The sequence below is a fragment of the Dicentrarchus labrax genome, unplaced genomic scaffold (genome assembly GCF_905237075.1).
Source record: "Dicentrarchus labrax unplaced genomic scaffold, dlabrax2021, whole genome shotgun sequence".
NCBI classification, from domain to species: Eukaryota; Metazoa; Chordata; class Actinopteri; family Moronidae; genus Dicentrarchus; species Dicentrarchus labrax.
In genome coordinates this window covers 14,639,397-14,664,861 of record NW_026136706.1, presented here as the reverse complement: position 1 = coordinate 14,664,861, position 25,465 = coordinate 14,639,397, and the positions used below count along the sequence as shown (strand labels likewise).

The window sequence follows — 25,465 nt, the reverse complement described above, 5'->3', positions numbered from 1 at the left end:
AAACATAGCCATAGGTCTTCAAAATAAAGTAATAGTGGGTGTAAATGAGACACGTTTTCAGTTACCTGGTTGACTTGTGTCCCCTGACAAGTCTTGTCAATTTAGTAATTGATAAATTGTTACTTAATGTACAAAATTCATAAAATTTAGTCATGATGCATAAATAACCCTTATCATAAAATGTTACCCATCTATGACTGAGTGTATGTGTAACAATGACAGGACACACAAGAGTGCTCATAGAAATGTATTACATTAAAATAACATTGACAAGATATACATAATATAACATTTTGTTTCTTTAGTATCTTTAAAAATAAACCATTCATTGGAATCCTCAGATGTATAACAGATTTGGGAAATTTTGAGGGTTAAATGTCTTTATGGTTTAATTTAAGATTCACTAAAATGTATACAAACATTAAAACTAATTATGTTGTTTTTTTTAAATTTACAATATTGTAATATGTTTATATATTTACAATATAAGCAATGCACTGACACCAGGAGGCAAAATATCGCAAGTGTCTCTTCGGCTACAAAGTATTCTGTAGCAAACGTAATCATTTTATTGCACAAAATAAAGCTAGATAAATAATTTCTCATATAAATAGAGTACTGAGATTCTGGCAGAAAGTGCTATTGTATTTGGTTCTTAAGAGATGTATGTATATTGCCCTTGTATCGATCACTTTAAAGCACTCATTCCCGTCAGTCAAAATCATTACATAAGATTCAAAATGGTCCTAACTGATAAACAGACATCAGAAATGTGTATTTTGCAAGCTTTTCATGTTATAATGTTCTAGGGATTTGTACAAATGTATGGCTTTTCAGGGGGTTTATATATAATAGGCTTTTAAAATACTTACTAGATGTTTACATTTAACTTAGCATCATATTTAAAGTCTACAGAGAAGTTAATAGAGAAGTTTAGGGAATCAGTATATAAATAGATAAAGAATCCAAGGATATGTTGATATGACGGTACTTCAAAATACAAAGTATATAACAAAATAAATACAAATTGATCCGAAGACAAAAACTTGAAAACAGTCTCTTAGCAAGACCAACCAATTACATTTCTGTTGTTTACATTCAGTGTGAGCAATACAGTATCTACATTTAGAAAGTAGAAATTTGACATTAACAACAGAAGAAAATAGTGGGTTTCACTGGTTCATGAAGAGGCAGAATATTTGTGACACATTAAATAATAGTTATTCACTTACACACAGAGATTTACAGGACTAAAGTTTAAGGATTAATAAACTGCAACATACAATACGTATTTTGTTTACAAGCACACAGAAGAGACAGTGACAAACACTCACAGACACACTGTCCTCCATCTTCTTCGTTTCAAATTCCTCATCTTGCACTCCAGTGTTGTGAAATACTGCATTGTAGTGAACTGTCAAGAAAGAAAAGACAGTGTACAAGTAGTAGGTGGAAGAAGTACTCAGACTCTTTACTTAGTGTTAAACCTACTAAAAGGAGTCTTTAGCTGGTTAATACTGATGCCTCTATATGACCTAACGAAACAAATAAGATCAGTAAGAAGATTGGCTATTTCTAGATAGTTATTCTTAATACCAGGTCCAGGTGATTAGGTCCTCTTGAAATCAATGAAATGAGGCAGTAGAAATGTCCTTCCTTGGCTTCAAAGGTCCAGTGTGTAGGGTTTAGTGGAATTTTGCAGTGTAGTTACTGATTGAAAAAATGCAAAAAGCCTGGCAATAGATCCTCCTAAATGTTGCACACTGGAACTTTAAGTATAAAATGGTAATATATGAGTGAAAAAACACTGGAGTTTTATCAGCACAATGTACTTAAAGCATCAAAAGTCAAAGAACTTGTGCATTAGTGAGTGTTATATTATTAAATACTGTATATATTACTTATTACATCACATGTTATGAATGAAAACTCTCTAAAGTAACTAATAATTATAGTTGTTAAAAAAAAAAAAATAACTAAAGCACAAGTACCTGAAAATTGTAGGCTACTTGAGAACCGTAAAAATAATGTATGTACTGTGTTTCTTTCCCCCACTGGACGCCTGTTGCATTTCATTTTGTGGCAACTGTTGGTGTTGCAGCTGGTGATGAGTTACAGTTTCACTTACTGAACTCTGCTGCAGATCTGTTTTGCATATAGATTACATTTATACCCCATGTTATCTTCTTCAATTTGCAAATTCCCTTTATCACGTTTTAGAGCTGAGCATGCGAATGTTAAGAGGTCCTAGTTGAGAGGAAACAGTTCTACATTTTGAGAAATGTGATTACTCACTTTTTTGCGAAGAGTTACAGGAGAAGATTGATACCACTCTCATGACTTTACGGTAAAATTCCCCAAATTGTCAAACAATTCCTTTAAACCTTTTCAGTGCATTAAAGACACATGAATGGACATGTTCTTTAAAACATGCACATAGTTTTTTACTTGTATTTCACACAAAAAAGATGTGCCTGACTTGGAATGACTCATAATGCTTCCTATACAGATTTCTGTAAATTAAAACAGATAGATACACAGATAAATATAAAGCATCACAAGACTAAGCCAAATATTTAATGAGTTAATGGCAACCAACCTTGGAGATAAATACTACTGTAGCACCATTTCTTTATTGAAATGTTTACCTAAGCGTATTAGTGCCCACACATAGTGTCTAATTGAATTATCATATATTTTCATGTTTCTTTTTTTAGTTTTTGAGTTGAAGTTGTCAGTATTTGAGTCAAAAAGATGCTGCTTTTATAATTCGCCATAAGAACTCTATTTTCATCTCGGTCAGTGTCAACACAACATTATCCAGATAAACTGTATATTCAACACAGCAAAAAGTCTTACCATAATGTTTTGAGGTCTTTCTCAAATGTCTTAGGTTGCTGTCCAGGTATTTCCAAAAGAACCCTTTGACATTTCATCTGTGATATTGATGATGGGTATTCCTCTTTGAAAAGAGAAACCAGGTAACAATTTACATCTTTATGTAACAAAGTAATATGTGCTGTACATGAAATGGCATTTAGAAAAACCTTGCAAGTATAAAGTAACTTACTTGTACCCTTCTAATGGCACTTGCACTACTGCCTCATCTTCCGCCAGTATACTCTGCTCCTCCTCCTCCTGGAGGTGGAATAAAATAAAGTTTAAATGTAAAGAATTGCATGCTGTTCTATAGCTGTTTGTTTATGAGAGAAATAGTACCTCTTCAGCGTCCTCAAGCTTCTTTTTCTTACTCTCTGGCATGAGGTCATCCAGCCAGCTCATCTCTCTCTTGGTAAAGAAACAGTCCATTAGCTTCCGGATGAACACCAGAGCCAGTACCTGCAGAATAGAGACACAGATCTGAAACATCTAAGCACACAAAAAATGGCCAAATAAAGGAGTAATGCTGTGCTGAAGAGGTAGATGGATTTAAACTAATAGGAAACAGACATTACTGGTAGCATGAAAGACAAATCAGTTTAAATGGACTCCCTTATTGTTTAAATAAGGTCAGTATGTTCCATGTGTTATTTTGGGAGTAATATGAAATAACTAACAAAGCCATAACAACAAACAAACAAACTGCTTTGGTAAACAGGAACTGCTTTCACAAAATGAAATAAACCCACAGAGCGATGATCCTGAAAAAATTAAGTCTTTTTGAGTTTACATTATTATAAGGCTTATATATTATCATATAAGGCCTGCATTAATCCCAGTGTATATGGAAGGAGCCCTACTAACCCCAGTAGCATACCTGTACTCACACACTGAGCCCTGCTAACACTTAGATGTGTGGTGAAAGGTATGCTGCCTGTGTAATGGTCCTGCAGGAGCTATAATTGGACTGTTTACACACCATCATGGGAAAAACAATGGCAGCCTTGGAGGTCTTGATGACCCAGAGCATAATCAAACAGCTGAGCTGGATGATGGTGAAGAGGTGCACCTTCCTCAGGGGTACATGTCGTAGATAGATGAAGTCTGGCTGGTGCTTAGCTGGCATACCAAACAGTGTCAGGCGGTCAAAGAACTGGAGGGGATAAATGATAAACAGTTATTAAACCTGCAATAACTGGCTTTTTTTGGGCCACTTGGGAGTAGGAAGGGTCTCCCCAGCATCAAACAGCAATCGTTATTGACTAGCTGGTGGATAAAATCCATTTATCAAGCTAAAAGTTGCTCTGCGTCTGCTAGATGTGTAACTACAAAAGGCTGGAGCTCCTGAAAAGCATAGAAGGACACCTGTGCAATAAAGATCTTTTTTTCCCCAAACACATTTGTCTTAATTTAAAAATAATTTTCCAAACCAATAATAGAAAGTACTTCAAAATGAAGAAAAAAAGAAGTAAACAGGGCAATTAAATAACAGTCAGGTGTTCTGTGAATGCTCGGAACACACTAGAGGCCAATTAACACTTTTTATCTGGGCAACCAGACAATATGGAGGCGATTCCCTATCATGGCTTAATGAGAATTAACAGTCTACACAGATTATCCGGAGCGTCTACAAATTAAAACTTAACCACACAGACCAACTGTCTGTCTAATCTAAGCCATGCAGATAATCTAAAAAAAAAGTTTAATATTTACAACAGTAATTCTGCACAGGTCCTTAAGTGTTTGATAATCACATTTTAATTTTGTGAGTGCAGAGCACTGTTTTCAATCCTAATGTGAGCATTAAGAAAATGTATGTGATACAAAATTTTGTGTGATTCAATTTACTTTCAACATCAGTTAATTACATTTAATCGACTAAAACCAAAGACAATACCAGAGTCAGTCATATGAGGCAAGTGTTGTATCACCATGTAGTCATACAGTATAATGTGAGTGAAAAAAGATGCATACATTAAATACAAAATAATTTTACCTGAATGCCTTTGAGAGAAGATGCTCCCATGTACAGGAACACTCCATACAACACGGGCATAGGAATAAACTGAATTGCAATAAAAATGTCAGTAACAGCTCTATTTCAGCAGACCAACTGTACTATAGTCAATAATTAACCAAGGAGCATTAAATGGCTTCAGGATGAAGCAATGAAAAATGCATAGAGCAAATACAGAGGGATGCTTTACATCAGATTCAATAATACTGGGAGAATAACTGCACACAAATCAAAATGCACAAATAACAAAAAGACAGTGTCTGACCTTCAGCACAGACGTCATGAAGACAGAGCACCCCATGAGGGTGAAGATCATGAGGCCGGTGAAGCGTTGCTCTCTGATGCCGAGGAACTTGGGCTGTTCCCCGGGAGCCGAGCACTCTGACTCAAGCTTCAGGCTGTTGACGTGGCTGATAGACAAAACGGTGGCTGCTACGAACCAGGGCAAGCCCATCAAAGAGCACACACCGAGCATCACCCCCACCATGAACAGATCCAGGTGGTACCCACAACCTTTCTGAAAGGGGAAAGCCCCAGTAAATAAACTGTAAGTCAAGCAATTTTGCAGCACTTTCAGACATGCTGCATTCAGATGCTGCACAAGCCATTTTACTAATGCAGTCTGCAACGGGAGTTCAAAGCTGGGACAGGAAAGTACCTTGAGTTTGTGTTCTTTCCTGTTGATGATGACAGCTGTGATCTGCTGGTCCATGAAGATGAGGATGGTACAAAGCAGAGCTGGGACCACCGTAATGACGGCGGTCCACCAGGGGTTTGGCCCCAGTGGGTTGATGAACCAACCTCGATCATCTCTGGTTGGCTGATTTTTTATTTTTTTTAAAAAGGTTGTTGTTGGTTAGAGATAAATATTAGTAATTAGCAGATAGTTGAAATTATGATGTTAGATAGCAATTTGTTGATACAAATCTGGCAAACAGTTTCTTTTGAGGAGTGGCTCACCTTAAACACACTGGGAACCTTTAGTTTTGGAGAGGGGATCCCTAAGGCATAGTCGACTAAGACCATGGTAAGGATGGTGAAGCAAACAGCAAAGTCACTGATGATGGACCTCACCTGATGAAGAGGAAAACATGTACAAATGCAGCTAAATCATTCAGTTTTATTTATTTTACCTAATGTATTCAGAAACAAAAGGGTTACAGGAAACAGGACACCTTGTTTCTAGTGTGCAGTACCTATATTTGACCACTAGAGTGTACCACTGCACTGCACTATGCTTCATAACCACAGCCATGTTCAGCAGCTGTAGCAACTTTGTCTACATGCTTGGATCATCTAATGTAATGATAATGTATAAAGCATAATACCTTTGTGGGAAAGTAATTACTGAACTTGAAGTCCTTGAGGAAAGCGGACATGATGACGGTGGAAAAGAAGAGAATGACACACCAGAAGAGGACATCAGGAACGTAGGGTCCATGAGGGCCGCAGGCACTGCCCACAAACTCCCCGCGCTTCTCAATACAATCCTGCAACAACAGGTAGAGGGTAGGTATTTATCCTTACCATATAATTAGCAATAAACCAGCATCGGCAGACTACATTTCCAGAAACAGGATTTATGTCCACAAAAAACTTAACTGAGTATGAAAAAAATGTGCTTTCATAGTGATTTGCAGCGAGTAATCCAATATAATCCAGCCCACATGCCCTTAATCTCCTCTGTTCAGCTTCCTCCATCTGGGAGAGCATGCCACTTTAAGGTGGAAAACCTAAATGTAATCTTTTCAGTCTGTCTTTGTGTAACGCAAAAATTCATGACCGACAGATTTGTTTTTGGTTTTTTAAAAGCCGGTGTGGGTTGTACCTTGGCCTCCAGTGCTTCCCAGTAAATTTCTGAGGCAGTGACATTGTTGAGCTCCCAAAATTTCAGGGTACCGTTGGTGGGGTCAGAAGGCTCAACGCATGAACATCTGTGGAAGCAAATGAACATCTGGATGACTAAATAATCCCTGTAACCATACAGGATTAACAGTACCTACAACAAATGTATTTATTCTTCTTTTTAACTACTTTCAAAAATATACTGTGTGAGAGTATAGTAATAATAAGTGTCCACATACGAGTACATGGTGAGTTTGTCCAGGTTGTTGTTCTTGTTGAAGGGATAGTGGTCTCCAAGGTGGATGAGTTTCTCCAAGGCCTCGTAGATGAAGATGATGCAGATAAGTGAGGCGAAGGCTTCCTCTGTGAAACGGGTGATGTAACAAACGAGGGAACTGGCATCTGTTGCCACCAGTAGGATACAGAGGAAAGCTGTCCACAGACCAATACAGGTTCTGAGTGACAGATAGGACAAGCCATACTCCCTAAGTGGAGATAAAAGGGTGAAAATCACTGTGGGACATATCAGAGAACAAACCATGTTATGTATTGATTATTTACTCTTGGTAATGTGGAGGATTGGAGGAATTCATTATTACAAATTAAATGTCAATACATTAAGAGTATTTAATGGTCTATAAGAAGCCAGATGTTTGAAAGACTCGTGTCCACATATCCCGCAGAAAAGCCGATAAATGTCAGACAATGTAATCATAAAATTATGCAATGTGTAGATTAAACAAACCTGAAATCATTGGTCATTCAGAGTGATTATTTATACAGGGTACAGTCAAATAAAAAGACAACATACTTGCAGAATTTGAACAATATCTTTTCAAATACAAGCACTGGCCCGGTGCTGCCCAGAATGGTGAGGGGCTGCCCGGCAAACAGGGAATAAGCTATTCCAGTCAGCGAGGCTCCAAACAGTGACTCAATTGCACTCTGGGGAATGAGAAAAGACAGAGAGATAACTGATGGACGGTTACTTTAAAAATCATCACCATATTGAACTACAACTGTTGTCTAGTACAGTGTACAACGGTGCAAGAGCCAGTCTTGACAGAACACTGTGAACATTTAGAGGAAAGGCCATGTGATTTACTATGCGTCCTTCTGTTGCCTCGCCCAGTAGCCCTCCAAAGGTGATGACAGGGGACATGCAGGCACAGTAGAGGAAGAGGAAAGAGGCCACACACTGTAAGCTTAAAGCATCAGTGTAGTCGGACAGGTAGTGGGGTGCCTTGCGCTTGATGTCTAGAAAGAGACCACCGAACCACCTGGAAATATACAAAGAATTTATTCACATGTGAAACCTTCTTTAAATAAGAGATACCGTAATAACATTTCTCAGTATAAATTCATCTTAATTTTGACTGCATTGAAAAAAAATATATATATACTACAATTACTTTTTTTCTTTTTCCCTAACTTGCTTTACCTACATTCCCCTTTTCCCAAGTATGGCTTAGTGTGATAGGCCTCTGTGATAGAAAAGTCTAGCTGCAAATAAACATCTCAAGACAGGATGTTTCTATGGAAACCACTTTATGACTACAACTACAGACCAAGTTTATCCACAAGTAGCCAATCCACTTTGCATTGTACATTTTGTAGAAAAGTGATATTTTTCAGTTTATTGGCTTGATTTTAGAAAAGTCTATGTACATTTTAGAAAACTATAAGGAAAGAGTGAATTATGTCATTTATATACATAAAATTCTTCCACATCTGGTATCACTTAGAGAGAACACTTCTTTCCCTTTGTGATTCCCCACCTTCCTGTACGTTGCAGTTCCGGACCCCCATGGCCACCTTCCTCCTCTTGGTCATCACCTTCTACTAATCCGTTTGGTAAAATGTTACTTTTCTTCCTCTTCTCCTGTTTAACAAACAATCCACAGCAGTTAGGTTGTTTTTCACATGCAATTTTAAAGAAAAGAAGACAACCAGCTTACTGAATTCTTACCAACCTGAGAAGGTACATTTTTTGGAGGCTCTATTCGTATGGATGGGTCCCATTCTCCTGGAGGCAGGACTGTCACTTGATCGAGGAATTCATCAATCCCAGCAATCAGATCATTGCGGTCTTTAGCTTTATAGGCAACATCATGGAAAACCTGGAAAAAGAAACATAGGAGGTTGATTATGGCTGCACTCCTGACTCAAACTTTGACTAAGTGCAGTGCATATGCTGCACTCTATGTGCAAGCCTCACCACTCCTATTGCATCTGACATCCTTAAAGATACATGCACATATATATAAACATGTGCAACGGAAAACATAACACACAGCCAAGGTTAAGCTAATCAAACCTAGGACCTGCTCACTATGAAACCACAGCATTAACCACTGACTCACAATGATCCCTTATAAAACATGCAGTTTCATCAAACCGACTGATTCCAAAGAGAGTATAACAAAGTTTGGAATTCGTCAAAGCCCATCTTTTCCTCAGTGATAATGGACGGCAGCCTAAATCCCGGACAAAAAGGAGGACATGAGGGCTGACTAATCGCCAAAACATGTCATAAAAGCTCTGTGCTGTGTCTCATGCTGAGAAATGTTCTATCACTTCAGGAATTTGTTTAGTTCTGCTGGACTGTGAATTTATGCAAACGTGCCTGCAGAAAATCGACATCTGGTTGACATTCAAAACAATTCATCCTCCTCTAAACATTAATTAATAATAAACCCTACAGGTGCTAAAACTATAAGGCGGTGAATTCTTACATCATCTGTCATAAGTGTTGCAATGGACCTTCCAATCTCATGATACTGAGGCGCTCTCCCCATTGGGCCTAAAAGAATAAACAAAAACCTGAGAGCAAAAACATTTATTCTTTAATACACTGTCAAATTAAATCTGAATCAGAACTAACTTAGATGCATATTTACTTAATGTTAAGGTTAATAAAGAGATATGTATAGCAAATTTAGTTGAATCAGCCTGCAGGAACCTTGTGGCGATGGGGACTTCAGTCAGCCCACTGAGCAGGACCGCCGGTGAAAGGCGGACAAATGCCACCACCGGCTTGTTCAGACATTCCAGCTCTCCCACTAAGACATTACACGCCTCAGCCCCCGGGGGGATCTTTTTCATGAAATGAAGGTCTATCTGAAAGAGGACACAAAGTACAGTTAGTAGTGTTAAGAGTAACATATAAAAGACCTTGACACCCTTTCCCGTTAGCTTAACGTCTAAGCTGCTTTGACTGAGAGCATGCTTTGAAAAGATAAACAGATCATTCATGTTTGAAAAAGCAGTCTATAAATAAATCATTGTATCCTCACATTAAATCCCAAATGAAATGGTTTGACTGGATTCTAGTCGAAATTGAGTGCGCATGTCCAGGCTTTGTGTGTCATAGGACATAATATTAGATAAGTCACAGATGTGTTCAAATAAAATACTACAAAAGATCATTTAAACATAGATGTTACCCTGACCTGTTGCATAATAACCTATAAGGATGAGATATATTTCATTCCCCACAACTGTGATGCCTAAAAGCATGTAAAAGTTGACCCTGACCATGAAACTGATCCTCTTACAGTAGCTAAATCTGATTTCCAGTCTTTTTGATGCAGTGGAGCTCCATTGTACAGAATATTTTGGAATATTAAAGGTGTTGATTTTTCAGCGATAATTATGTGGAGTTGACAAGTGTTGACTGGAGTGTTGTTTGTTCCTTCATAGAGTTCATGTGGCTCTAGGGCGGCTGTTCAGAACCATCCAAGAATTATTATTTTCTTGATATATTGATGGGTCGTGACTTACATAAACACTGGTAGAGTGCTGTTTTGCTGATTATTCCTTGCTGTGTGTATACTCCATATACGTCGGGTACACTTTGTTCCAGTGAACAGGACAAAAGCACATAAAAGCACATACATTACGCCGGAGGATTTTATCTTTGTCTGTGTTTTGAGGGGTTGTGATGTTCAGATCATCAGAGCCGAATTACTTTTATACTTACTTAACATGGTTATAATCCTAATCCCTTACTAGATGACTGTAGGAGCAAGAGATGCATTTGAGCATTTGGGCTGCACGCCTGTCATTCAGTCACTCATTCAGTAGTTGTGTGTGTATGTGAAGGTGTCAATCATCCTATTTACTGTATATGAGGACCTATTTCTTGCATGTAAAATTAATTAGTAACTATACCTGACAAATGAATACAGTAAAAACTACAGTGTTTCCTTCTAAAATGTGGAAAGTAGAATAAAGCAGTATAATATCGAAATACCTAAGTAAAGCACAAGTTTTCTTATATTACACACATAACTTGAGAAACACAGTACTGTCTGTATTACAGTGCAACTGCACAGTGTGTACTGTACCTTGCTGAAGTCCACAGAACTGTTCTCTCGACTGGGATCGACTTTCCCATCTGAACACGCTAAATGAGACTGGGAGGATGACATCTGACCTGGATAATCCAGACGGGAGAATTATTAGTCAATTCCAAAATGGTGTCAACATTTCAGCAACTGATGATCTCCCGATATACAATGAGAATGAAATGGTATAGAGGATATCTCTAGAAAGGGAAACAAGAGTGAGGTTCACACACAGATCACAGAGGGCAGTTTTACGAGTGCTGTTGTGGATAAAACCACCCAGATTTTTATCACTATTGTTGTCTCAATAAATCCAGGCTCACGTTAACGTGATTACTGCCAAGCTGCCTGACAGGTCTGGCCTAATTTCTGTATGCATTAAACAACGGGGTCAAAAATTCACACTAATTATACTGTTTAATATGCTCACAAAGCATGACGTGGAGCTTATCCGAGATTGTTTCTTTGAAATTAGCTAGAAAATGCCACACCAGTGAAATTAAATTGCTCATGATGGGCCACCAAGATTTCTAGTAAACTAGAAAATGATTTGCTGCGTTCTGCGTAACTAATTTTGTCATGTGGAGTGTTGGCAAACCTGATGCTTACAAATTGTAGTTGGCAATGATATAGAGAAGTAATTCTTCCAACTACAAGCCTGTCTTGGACTAAATTTAGCCCAAATTTGAACCAAATAGTTCTTCTACTGCGAAGATCAACAGAAAACAAATGTGTATATTTATATAATTTACTTTTGAAGTTTGTTTTTTAATCTTGTTTTTTGCTCAACCACTTAAACCCAATAAAAGCAAGCTATTTTGAGTTGCCACACAAATCATGAGGATACTCTCCACAATATGTTATTTAAGTATAAGCTGGTGAAAGGTGTATAAACCAGCACCTGCTGACTTTAGTAAGGCTATGGCATGTGGGTGGGCAGATGGTGGGTGGTAGATAGAACCAAAAAAGATGGGAATATATGCAAGTTAAGAGCATATGCTTATAACACACACACACCCACATTGCACACAAAGTATCCCACACTTAAACACTACAAACCAGATTCATTAAAGCAGTGGTTTGACCTGTGACCCCTTAAAACAAATTAAATTATAAAGGCCTGAAGAAGAAGAATTTTCCAAATATTGTCGAACAATTCACAAGAAAAACAATACAAATTTAGAAAGAAGATCATCTAAGACGGTACCCAAGGTTGGGAACCACTGCAATATAGCAGCAGCCTTTACTATCACAGAGCCATTTTGGCCAATAAAAAACAAAAAACTCTGGAGTCACAACATATAGTTGAGCTTTATTATGCAAATTTCTTACCACAGATCAAGCACACCAGTGACCCAGCAGTGTTGATGGTGAAAGCATCAGGATGTAAAGTATGATATTACATCTCACATTTTAGTTAAAACATTGTTGTCTTTTCTGTGTGTAATGGCTATACGGCTTTACATTTATTCATTTTCATTTAATTTTTATCTAAGCCAATGGGAACCACTAGAGAGGGGTTAAAAGAGTTGCATACGGCTCCAGAGCTGCAGGTTGTCTACCCCTGCAATAGAGGAACCACAGCTTTTCGGTTTTCTCACCATTCTTGTCCAGGTGGAGCTCCGACGTCCGTCGACCCATGTCAGCAATGGAGCGCACAATTGGCAGGCGATTAGCCAGCTTCTTCTGGTTCTGGTGATGGTGCTGCTTCAGCAGTGTTTCACGCACTTTCTTTCTAAGCTCATCTCCCAGTGGTGAGTACAGCTCCTGGTGGTCCAAGATCATGTCTAAGGCGGACACATAAAAGCATGTTTCATTCATGTTTCATGGTTCTAGCTGAGGCTTCTGTCCAGTGCAACTTGATCTTAACGCAAAGAATAAGTACACTAATATTCCTTTATTACAAACAGTGCATCAAACAAATGTAAGGAGCAGAAAATCCCAGCATTAAGAAAACAGATAACATTAACTTTGTGTCTCATAACAGTAGTTACCTGCAATCTCTTCTATGGTATTAGCCCTCATGTCGAGCAACACAGTGCTGTTGATAATGCAGCTTCGCAGCTCAAACAGGCTGTGCAGAGACAGAGTGGCTACATAGGGCTTACTCCATCGCTCCCCTCCGTCCTCAACATCCTCCTCGAACTTCAGCCACCTGTAACAGGAGTTTGACTATCAGTCAGAAGAGGCCAGCAGACGGCAAAACCGGACAGCCATCTGTTCTAGCTGCAAAAACAGCACCCATACATTCTGGGTCCCTCTCTGCTCATATTTAGCTCCAATATGTCTTTCTCTCTTTCTCAGTTTTACTAATTTACATGTCACCTGTATACATGTATAAATAAAATGTATAATTTATCATTTTAACAGAATACCATAATTCAGGCGATGAATAAAGTCTACATCTCGATTACACTGACTATTATCAGAGAAAGTAACAAAAAGTTAATGTCCCTTTAGTTATAACAATGAATTGCAATTACTTACTGTAATGGGAATACAAACATTAGACACACAGCTACATCTTTCATCAGTATAAGTGGGATCATGTGTATGGCCGCTCCATTCAATCAGAGCTTTCAATAATGGCATGTAGGTCATTAATGTGTGTAGACGCTACGTTACAGTCTACCTAGCACTTTCCCTCCACTCAGGATCCTCTCCATCCTTCACACAGATTTCATCCATCTCAGTGAAGAGGTCATGAGGAATATGCTCCTCATCATCATCCTCAGTGCCCAGCAGGAACTGCACTCTCTGGGAGGGAGTGTCTGGGAACACAAGGAATTGCACAATTGAGTGGTTCGAACTGAAATCCTTCAGTTAGTAAGATATATCTGTCTGTGCTATAATGCATGCAAGTCTATGACTGTGGAGAAATACCATAAACAGGAGATTCTCTACCCTCCACCAAGGTGAGGCCCCGGTCACTGGTCCTCTTCTTGTGTTTGTTTCCATGGTGACGGTGCCTGCGATGGCTGCGGTGCCTGGTACTGCCCAAGGGGACATGAACCCCGATGTAGAGAGTCCTGTGGCCTGGAGACACACCCACACTGGTTAGAGGAGGATCAAATGCAACGTGCCTGTCTGAGTGTGCCTGAGTCTGTCTGTCTGTCCGCGTGTGTGTGTGTGTGTGTGTGTGTGTGTGTGTGTGTGTGTGTGTGTGTGTGTGTGTGTGTGTGCTTTCAGAAGCTTTACAGATAATCATTATGATTTCACTGATCATGGTTTAGCACTACTTCTTTGTGTTAAGCTTTATTTTTATTGTGATGAAGTGCATCATAGATATTATGTAATAATATAATGCTTACTGCTGCTATATAATGTACCCTCCCACATTGAGCATCAAATTAATACCACCTGTTATCGATGTACAATAATGCATTATCAAAATTATCTCAAATTAATAACAATAAAGAACGTGAAGTGTTTACTAGAAGTCACATTTGGTTCTGTATAAAGAGAAAAGTGACTGTTGTTGGAAAACATTATTTTGGAGTATAAAAGGTTTTTATCTTTTAGCACCTCCTTTTGCTCAAAGATTCATTGAAAAGATACTTTATTTTGAGCTGTTCCTTTCTAAAAAGAGCCACACTAAACCACCACACCACCTTCATGAAAAAAAAAAAAAACTCTTTAGTAGTCTACATCATAATCATTTTGTCCCTAAATATGTATGAAATAAAACAGGACATATCATGCTCTCCTCGATGAAAATAATAGTTTGGTTATTATAAAGTATATGTTTACTTCATACTTAGTACATAAAAGATCCTGAATTATTGATCTTTAACCAACAAACAATTCATATGTGAATCAATTTGTGTTCAAATGAGCGCTAAACTAAACCAAGTGTGACAGAAAACACACTTCTAAATAGAGTTTTTGGTGATGAATGAAAAATATGAAAAAGTTGCAGCACAAGTGATCTGATATACAAACATACAAAAAATTATCACTATTTGTGTGATCTAGGGAGGTTATAGTCTATATAGTATAGTATAGTATGTATATACGTATAGTATACTTTAGGCAATACATGAAAGCATATTGCATAACGTGTGACAAGAAAAGTGTGAATTTACGGTTCAAATACGTGACGTGTAAAATGGAATGCTACAATTATCTACTAATGAGAGATTTCTTTTTTTATCTACCGTCTTCTATGAACATGCATATACTCTGATATAATTTGTGTTGCCTGGTTGTTAATTTATGCATCCATTCTTCTACCTTGCACAACTATGTTTGCATGCCCATGTTTGTTTTTTGTGCAGGTATGAGACAGCGTGAGTGAGAGAAAAAGAGAGCATGTCTGTGTTTGCACTTGTAAGTCAGCCCACTCAGCTCACTGCAGTATGACATGAAAATTCACCTCATACAGCACATACAGTGCTCTCCAGAATGTTTGGTACAGCTCTGCCAAAATGCTGGGCACAAGTAATTAACCAACATATTCTGTATTTGGTATTTTGGATTTAAAACTATGGGCATAGGGTGTTGTTTAATATTGACAATTAAAAAGCCCTGTATTAGTTATTGACACCTGTTTAACATCATTTTATTTATTAGGTCAAATCAACTTGGGTTTAATATAGCTTCATTCTTTAAATAAATGCCACACATTTTTTTCACAACTGCTTACACTTATGTATGTATTTTGCAGCATCTCAATAGCTCAGCTCAACTCAAAGATCATTGACAACTTTTTATTTTACAGTTTTGTGGAGGAGCTCTGGGAAGAAATTGCAAAGAGGAGCCGTAACAATGTGCCTGATAACTACTATTTAAAGCACTGAAGTCTTACTGATGAGTAAAAGTTCAGTTCAGTTGAGTGCTATCAAATATGCAAAGGCAAGTTGTTTACAAACCTACTGAAGCAATGTGATTAGCGCACACACACACACACACACACACACACACACACACACACACACACACACACACACACACACACACACACACACAATAGGCATGCATGACATACACACTATTCACACTTACAGTAGTGTCAGGCTTTACATAAAGTCCATCTGCATTATGGCAATATTTAGTATTTATACACTTTTAATGTGAGTGTAGCTGAAAAGCTGTGTATTGTTGACTGTGTCTGCATATATAGATGGGGAAAGCTGTTGGCCTTTAGTTACCCAAAGTTACTCAATCTTACTGTTTGTATCTTTGTTTTGATTGTCCATGTTTTTCACTGGTTATGAAATTACTGATGCGAACTCAGCTCACCCACAGTTTTCTACCTCCCACTCTGCTCTTATCTTTTAACTATGAAAAAGCTGTCAAGAGGAAAGCAGCAGTTGCAAGTACAGAGTAGGCGGACTCTGCTGCAGCAGCCTTTCACTGCTTGAAGCTTTTTGTATTCCAGATGCATTGGGTGTCCGTCCAGGTACCTTCTAGATCTTCCTTCTCAAAGTTGGTTCCCTGTTGGGATCGGGTTCCTCCTCTGTCCACCACAGCCTCGTCATCATTCCTCTGTTGGAAACATATTGGCAAACAGACACACACACACACAAACATATATTCAACGTTATAAACATTATTCAAGAGCACAGTCATACAGTATTTTATCAGATGGAAGTGGAACATAAGACAACATTACTACACTAATGTGTCCTGAACATAGCATGAAATTCAAGGATTCAACATTATTTTATTGTCATTTAGAAAGCAAGGCTGTCGATGAAATTTAAATATAGTTCCCTTTATGCCACTTAAAAAAGAAATTAGATTAACGAGTCATAAAAATAATGTTGAGGACATTGTGAACAAACACATTTTCCAACCAAATGGATACTAATTGCACATCTAATCTTGAAAAGCATCAAACAAAAAAGCTTTTCAAAATGGGAATCATAAATTACCCAACTACATTTAAAGTTTTACTTCTGTTTTGAGGAGCTTCCTTTGCAGTGACCTGTACAGTTTTGTTAATGAGACCCAAGCTCAAAAAGTGACTCACTGCTTGACTTGATTTACAAAAAGTTTGGTAAAGTAAATTCAGTATCATTGATTTATCCATCTTCTTCTACCCACCACCCACACTAGACCAGTTACAACCACAAGATACACACAATTTGAGGAAAGAAATAAAATTATTTATCAGGCTATATTCCAAATAAATAAACCAGTGTGTGATTGTCAGCTTTGATATTATGCTACTAATTCTCAGTACAGAAGACACGCAAGTTATGAAATCAGGTGGAGGTTATCCAAACTTTCACATGTTGACAGGCCACACAAGTGCAGAGTTTTTGTCCAGTTACAAAAGAGAATACTGAATGGCTGCTAAAAATGTCATTAAGGCCGTCTGAGCACAAGAGATTTCCCACAGATCATCCTGTTCTACTGAACAAACAGGATTTTACCTCCTCATAAGTACTGCAGCTGTTTCACATGTGACAAAGGTTAATTAGCAGTTAACCACAACCACTTAAATTCTGTGAAAGCTCTACAAGAGACCTGCAGTCATTGCCTTGGCAGGAGATGGCCTAGAGCACATGGATCTACTTGATTAGCGTCAGATCACTGAGACAACCAGCATTCTGTGGTGTGAATGTCAGTCTGCTTATGTAATACAGAAAGAAGATGAGAGGGAGTAGGTGGTAAGAGAGAATCGGTAAAACCAACAGAAATCATTATTTGTCACTTAGCAGTGCAGGCAAGAACAAAAACTCAACTTTCCAACATTACACAGATTAATTTTTAAAATCTGAACACCACCACACAATCACAACTTGGCATGAGCATTCGCAGCTAAACTGTGCAGCCTCAAACAGGCACGCATGAACAGGAGAGGAATGGAGAAGTACAAAAAGAGGCTGAGATGGGGTACAGAGAGGTCACTGCAGTCTCTATAGGAACAAAACAAACAGCCCGCCCACTGCCTGTGAAATGAATGTGTCATCATGGTTGCAGGGAAAGTCTGGGAGGATGTTGGCAAAATATTAATACATACCTTTTTTTTTATCTAGGGTAAAACATTTCTAAATCCTTGGTAGGCTGAATTTCACCTTTGACATGCATGACCCATTTCAGAATAATGTATATCATTATAATTACTGATATACTGTGCACATCACTTTGATGTTGCAGCTGCTAAATGTGGAACTCATTTCATCAACTTCATATACTGCCATGTAGCTTAATCCATAATAATACATCATAATTGTATAGGTGATTTATGTTATACTACTAATTTTAATCTACAAAGTAATTAATGTTGTCAAATAAATCTGGAGTAAAAGTACAAAATTGTCTTTCAAAATATATGAACTATTAAAATAGAGTAGTATAAACTGGAAATACTCAACTAAAGCACATAGAAATTGCACTAAAGTACAGTACTTGAGTAATAGATAGATATTCAGGCCCAACAAAATGTGACTGTAAAGGGGGGTTGAAGGGCTGATGATAGCTGACATTAGGGGGGCTGAGTGGTAATTCTCTTTCATTGCAAGCAAACTTTCAAATTACATGTAGTCGCGCGCTTCAAAATATGGATGAGTGGAGGACCAAATGTCTACAGGCAGGCTGGTGGCTCAAATACATGTTCCACAAGAAAAATTTAAATTGTTTGGTGAATGAAAAATGAAAAGATACCTATGTGCCGTTTCTGGGTGAGGGGGGAATTTGACATTTTGGGAAATTCACTTGTTCGTTTTCTTGTTTGATAAGAAGATTTATACCTCTGGCGTTGGTTGTTCTGTAAGTTATCTTAGCTTAGCATAAAGACTGGAAACAGCTCTGTCCCAAAGGTGACAAAAAATGTGCCAACTAATTAATATCACTTATCCTGTTGGTTTAATCAGTGCAAAAGCCTTAGTGCAAATACAACAATGTGTATTATATTCCGTTTACTTAACCAACTTGCTAATGGTAGCAAGCTAACAGGAATTCAGTTGCTTATGTTGTTATACACAATAATTGACACATGCAACTGTGATCAATTGGTGGTGCTTGGTTAAAGGTAAGGGGTTCAACTATTGATCCTCTTTGGACTATGAATGCCTTCACTAATTCTCAATTTTCACTCTGGATGAACATGTTGGACTGTTAATGCAGAGCAACACAGGCAGTGTAGTTGAAAACAGTTTCATCACATTTTACACTGTAGCTGAGAAAATAAACGCATACACAAAATAAAAAAGAAAAACCATTACTACTGCAAACAATCATCAAACAACTGATTTTCTGCAATGTTTGCTGAACGATCTGTGGAATGTGTGACTTATAAACACTGTAAATATTTAGACACGATTACTTATCGGAGTTGGGCACCATGCTGGTGTTGATTAGTGCGCCAGTGGTATGGATTTAAGAGTAAAACTCATTTGTCACTGTCATTTACTGTAAGTCCAAGCAACAACAACTGGGATTGAGAATGCAAAACAAACATACAACTGCTTTTACTGCTGGAGTGGCTTCTGCAGGATCAATCCTTTCTCCTGGAAATTACAAACAGATTCAAAGCACTTATTACAGTAGGTATTTGTATCCTGAAAGCTTGATATCGGCTTTTCCCTGAACCATCTTGGCCGGCAGTTGACCATCGAAGCATTATGATAATGAAGGGCACTGCTGCTCACAGCTGCAGTGCCACATGGGCTAGCCAGGCCACAAGGCTGATGTTGATAATCTGTCTACAAATATACAGGGCATGGATCAACATCCCTGCTCAGATTAAACTGCCAGTATTTGTTACCAACACACCAGCCACATAAGCCCACATTAACCTGCACTGTGCTCACATACAGTGGTTACATTTCTAAAAAAACAATATCATAGTTTTTGTGTAATTGGTTACACGCATTTATTAAAAGTTCACTTCACAACAAAGGTCAGTGTGGATGGAGGATCATTTTTCATTTGTTTGACACAAAATGGATTTAATGACCTCATCTTTAAAAATTCATAAACTTTTTTCCACCATGAGAGCTCTGTAGTCACACTCCAGTTAGTGTCACTTTTCCTTCCACCTTACTCTCCATTCCTTAACCCCGTATAGAGGAATTCTTTTCCTCATGAAGGTGGAAGGTTTATGCCCACCAGTCACATAAGATGTGCTTCTTAGATGCAATTAATGATGGGTGTCTGGACAATTGTGAGGGATCAGACATGCAAAAAGATTATTTGCCAGTTGTATTGCAGAGGATTTAAGGTGAGATGTGGATGAGAACTTGTGGCCAAATGCAGGAGAAAGTGTTGTATTCCTACATTTGTAGATATCCTGTACAAGTATAATAAATAGGTATAGTTTGGTATTGCATTACTGGAATACTTTAGTTTCATTTAGTGCATTTGTAAATACTCTATAGGAAAACAATAGCTAAACAAATAAAGCATATTGTGGCATTTCTGACTCATTCCTGGTCACTCTGTAAAGTAACATAATCCATAAAGAAATGCCCTTCTTCTTGTAATGGCATGGTTTATGTTGAATAAATACATAAAAGATACTGCAAAGACAATAGTGATACTCACTGCAATCCTTCCTGTTGTTAGTGTTGTTGTGTGCTAAGTGACACAGTGTTACTGTTGTCAGACAAATGTTGTCAGTGTTCTGGTACAAGAGCATTTTGGATGTGAGATTAACTGTTGGGCTAAGCTGCATGTCAGTAAAGAGAACTTGAAGAGATATGTTACCAATTCTAAAACAACTATAATGTCCCCTATGGAGGATATTTTACCCTCATATTCCTTAATAAGTGCACTGCACTCACTTAATGTAAGCCCTCTGGAAACAAAGGTCCACTTGAAGCAACTTTCATGATGGTTCTGTGTATGAACAGACTCATGCACAAAGCTGTTTGGTGGGTTCACTCTGTTTTTTGCCATTTAAAGGGGTTGATTGGACAAAGAGATGTCAGGATTTAACATTAACACATAACCATGACAGATCTACTCACCAGAAAAATCATGTTAAAGGACTGGCAAACCACACAGCTGAAGTGATATCACAGGATGTGGCACATATTTGGATCTGATCCCTACAGATGGCTGTGGCAATTTTGGAACCATCAGTGGCAGCAATATCATTAGCTGCACAGGCTTTCATGTGGCACTGTAATCCTTAAATGTTTCTGCCATAAACTTCAACATCCTGTAAGAGGACACATTAGTACCACTTTTTTTTCATAAATGTTATTTAGGTGTTTTACAGCTTTGAGTTCTCATTCTGGCAGCCTTTATATCTGCATCCATCTCCAAGCAGCATGATGGATCAGTAGTGGTTAGCAGGAAAAAAGCTCTTTTGCATTTTGCCAGGATTTTACTCTCATTTTGGTCCATCTACAAAATGTCCACAAATTCTGTCCTGTGAAACACACCTTGCCCTCAGTTAGACACAAAAAAGAAATCCTCAAAGATGTACTTAACATCAATAAACCAGTGAGTACATTAGCCATGCTGTCACAATATTGAAGATGACGAGCAAGTGTCGTCCTACCTGATATTTGAAGCCCCAAGGAGCCTCCAAGTTCTCAGAATTCATGAGCTTTCCCTTCTGTGTCGTCTGCTTTCAGTTTAGACCGAGTGCAACACGCTGAGCTCTGCAGTGCAAACTCCTGCTGCCCTGCTCACACCATGCCTGGTAGCTGCTGATGCCCCTCTGCTGTGTCAAACAACTGTAATTTCTGATTGAGCATCTATCGGCAGAGTCACCAGTCTCTCATTGTGAGATTACAGCTGTGACATCATCGCCGCCGCCCAGCAGCGTCTTATTAAAGACAAAGCTTGATTCATAAAGTAAGGCTATAGATGAGCTTGCTACGTCACATCAAATCAACTTGGTCACTACAAGAGTGTTTCTGCAGCTCCACCAGTGAGTCTTTATTCTATGTAGGATCTTAAAGAAATCCTCAGTGCAACATAACTTTACATTTTATATGCTAGTTTTTAACTGTGAACCTCGTAAAAGGATTGTAACTCACCAAACTCCTACGTCCAACTGACGAGCCAAGGAAAGAGTTGACCTGAAAGATCAAAAATCATATCTTCAGTTTAGCAGGTTGAAGGGTTCATATACATGTATAAATAAATGTAAAAGTGTAATTTAGAAAGGAATCAACCCCTCCAGACATTTTTTTCTCCAGATCAGATAAAGATTTACTCTGAAATGTTATTTTTAAACTCTTAAATGTTCAGTGATTTTTAAGGTCAGGTTGTAACCAAGGCCATGTGGCTTTCAAAGTATCGTACAAGGGCAAAGAAACTCTCAGTCTAAAAGCCTGTTCGTCTAAAACCTCTTCAGCTAAATGGAAAAATCTGTTTTGATGAAAACAGCAAATGGATAATGACAACAAATCTCCTCCAAAATGATCAGCAAAGACCAGTGGGGATGGGCCCACGTGTCTCTGAGAACATCCCCTGAGAGACTTTATTTTCTTTTATATGAATAGGATTTAAATTTGTCCAAAAAAGACTTAGTGAATAGAGTTTGTTTGTGAAAGGATATCTGTGTGTGTGCGATAGCTGCCTGAGCATGCACTCGTACAGCATCACCCAACCATACATTTACTGCACTACATATACATCAACCTTAATATGTCACAATTTCATTACAGCATGATGACACAGGGTCACTTCCTCTGAATTTACTATATTAATAGGACATCTGTCAAAACAGGGATTTGTCATATATAAAAATTATATAGCACAGTGTAATTGGACATCACTTAATCACTCCAACAGTGGACTTGTTACTCTGAGAAAAAAAGCATCATAATTAAACATGAATAACTTGTGAAAGCCTCCTGGTAGTGCCAGTCTCCATTCTGGAGGTAACTTTTACATCATGCTTTTTTAAGATTATGTCACATTGTGGCTCACTGAAGAATTGATTAGACTAAAAGAAAATGATGGAAAATAATCCGAGCTAGCTGTCAAACCTTTTGAGTCAGTTCTGTAAGTTTCTGCAGGTGAGCTCACACAGGTGCTTTATCCCCTATGGAAACTTAAACATTTTTGCATCTGCCGCCTGAAGAAATTGTTGCATTTTTAATAACATTTTAGCATTAGTCTTCCACTATTATAGCACATAGATTAAACCTGACAGTCAAAAAAAAAAAAACGACTTCCTGACATATTAATCAGTAAATATTTGTCCCCAGAGATCAGTGCTCTTTACCGTCGGTAGCAGCGGCTCTATCTGAGCACCTTGGTCCGTGGTATCCATCTTCCTTCCCTCAGCAGTTATCAGGGAGCTGGAGCAGAGACGTCCGCTGTGTACAGTATATTATCCCGGCAGGTGAAGCAGTAAGTGAGCGGCCACACATGCAGTCACATGTTTATAATCATCGTCGGTCAGCAGCTCGGGGATGATTTGCGCCTCTTCGTGCTGTCCTCGTTCATAAAACACATGCGCATCTCTGCTTCCTGACGTGGACGCGTCACTGTTGCAATGTTTAACCTTTGTTTCAGACGCAGAGCTGAGAGGAGACTGAACATCTAATCGATATGAAAACAGCAGAGACCATATTTTCTGCGTAAAGTGTTCTGTGAGGTGTGCGCTTATCTGTCATCCCAAGTTATGTAACAGTTTCATTGTGGTTTTTATTAGACCCAGTGGGCTCACGAGGAACATTCTCTCTCTGCTCTGCAATATGTGTTTAAGTGTTTTGCTATGAGTAAAAGTATATTTCCAATTCCTTACAATTTCTCACTCATACATGGAACCAAAAAGCCAAGTAAGAAATTGAGTATTGATAAAAAAATTTAAAAAATCATCTGGTCATATTTACAAACTCCCTGTAGGAAATGACTTTGTGTTATAATGATGTCTGTCCCATTAAATGAAGATGGTTCTCTGAGACATCTTGTAATGTTAAAACGAACTTGTAAAGATGGAAAGCAGATATATTGCTATTGAATTTAGCAGCACACTGTGGATAAAACTCAGAGCAAATGCACAAAGTAAGGGATTCTCATAAGAAGTGACAAAAAAGTCAGAGAAAGACATTTTTCCCATTTTATTGTTTTTGGGGTGTTATGGTGGAACAATAAGAGGATGCATGTGATTTACAATAACAAGCACAGAGGCAGGTTTAGATGATGTGCCTCTTCAACTTTAGGCCCCTGAAATTGTCACATTTAACCAAACTGCAAAGGCAGCTGTGAGTGTGTTGTTGGCACCCTGCTGTATATTCAAAGGTGCTGTTCTACATCTTAGAATCAATATCAATTGATTAAATTAAAGCCTTAATTTCATAGATCTATCAAATTATTGCTATAAGGCTTTGGGGCCTTTACCTAGTATAGAGGGTCCCACTTGGTCCATATGGGTGCAGGGTGTGTTCACACCACCCATGCCAACACATAAAGTTTATCAGGATATAGTGAAATATATATAAATGTGACATATAAACACATATCTGTGTTATTTGAGTCACAATCAATGTAACTTTAGTTAGTTGTCAGGGTGTGTGTATGCATTTTTGTCACCACAGTGCTTTTCATCATCAGGGATTCCTTCCACTGATATAATAATAGTAAAGTATCGCCATCTGGTGTAGATCTCATTCCATGTGTGGTTGAATCCACGGGCAAACCGCTGTATGGCTTTTAATTGAGTCATAAATAGAAGTTCTTTTATTAATAAATCCTTAGATTTGTCATTGCTGCTGCTGGACTGCACTCACCTCTGAGCCACATAATGAAGAGCTGTTTGATTACAGGACCTGCATTCAGTTATCGCCATCTGCTGTTTATCCCTGGGAAGGCCTATCACTGACTGTCACACACACACACACACACACACACATACACACGCACACACACACACACACACTTTATGACAAGCTAAATGCCACATGTCTTAACTGACAGCTGTGTGCATCTCCTTCACACTGAAATTCCAATTAAGTGCATATTGAGCTTCTAACGTATCACTTTTAATTATATTTCTTAACTTCGTTAATTTGATAGCAGTGTTCAATGACGTTTCAAAATGACGCAATTAAAAATCGGATCATTCGAGAACCATTCAATCAGCAATTAAGCAATCAATCTGCAATCAATTGAAGTTTTAAAACATCTTTAACCCCATATTTTATTTAGGTGTATATCCTTACACCTTTCTTTTGCGCGTTTGTTCTGGTTCACATTTTCCCACAGGCAAGACTTTCTTTAGATGTGTCACTTCCTTTGGCTGCCGAACAGAAAACTTGTCAACTTCACAGTTCGTTTTTTTTTTTTTTTTTTTTTTGGTGGGGGGGGTTTTTTTTCAGTGCGACTATGACAAAAAAAACTTTTCGCCCTCTTAGATTGGCAAACAAAGTAATTCCAACCAAATGCTGCTGCAACAATCCTTACTGTTGAGTCAGACAAAAATATCTAATCCATTCAGTCAGGTATTTCATAATTA

General features: G+C 38.1%; 1 protein-coding gene across 2 annotated transcripts; it reads right to left on the bottom strand.

Annotated features, from left to right (window-relative positions):
- Positions 1 to 234: 234 nt before the first annotated feature.
- Positions 235 to 23,605, bottom strand: slc4a10b (solute carrier family 4 member 10b). Of its 2 annotated transcripts, XM_051404496.1 has the most exons (26): positions 23,231 to 23,605; positions 22,035 to 22,076; positions 16,497 to 16,578; positions 13,975 to 14,127; positions 13,724 to 13,862; positions 13,086 to 13,246; positions 12,693 to 12,878; positions 11,092 to 11,180; positions 9,705 to 9,862; positions 9,478 to 9,565; positions 8,716 to 8,862; positions 8,521 to 8,624; positions 7,848 to 8,022; positions 7,554 to 7,687; positions 6,982 to 7,227; positions 6,726 to 6,831; positions 6,226 to 6,387; positions 5,858 to 5,971; positions 5,556 to 5,717; positions 5,163 to 5,414; positions 4,877 to 4,945; positions 3,860 to 4,033; positions 3,220 to 3,339; positions 3,071 to 3,138; positions 2,860 to 2,962; positions 235 to 1,414 (listed from the first exon to the last, which is right to left on the bottom strand). In XM_051404496.1, exons 1-25 carry the CDS (start codon positions 23,276 to 23,278, stop codon positions 2,890 to 2,892), a joined length of 3,252 nt encoding a protein of 1,083 aa, XP_051260456.1. In that variant the 5' UTR covers positions 23,279 to 23,605; the 3' UTR covers positions 235 to 1,414; positions 2,860 to 2,889. The 2 variants fall into 2 exon arrangements, with proteins under 2 accessions (XP_051260456.1, XP_051260457.1); XM_051404497.1 differs by lacking the exons at positions 22,035 to 22,076; positions 23,231 to 23,605 and adding an exon at positions 21,551 to 21,720.
- Between the last annotated feature and the right edge of the window lie 1,860 nt (positions 23,606 to 25,465).

Coding starts and splice junctions, on each gene's coding strand:
- slc4a10b (XM_051404496.1), bottom strand. CDS start 23,278: ATGGATACCACGGACCAAGGTGCTCAGATAGAGCCGCTGCTACCGACG. Junction 5,972..6,225: donor GTAATTACTTTCCCACAAAG/GTATTATGCTTT, acceptor CCTCTTCATCAG/GTGAGGTCCATCATCAGTGA. Junction 5,415..5,555: donor GGAAAGAACACAAACTCAAG/GTACTTTCCTGT, acceptor TTCCCCTTTCAG/AAAGGTTGTGGGTACCACCT.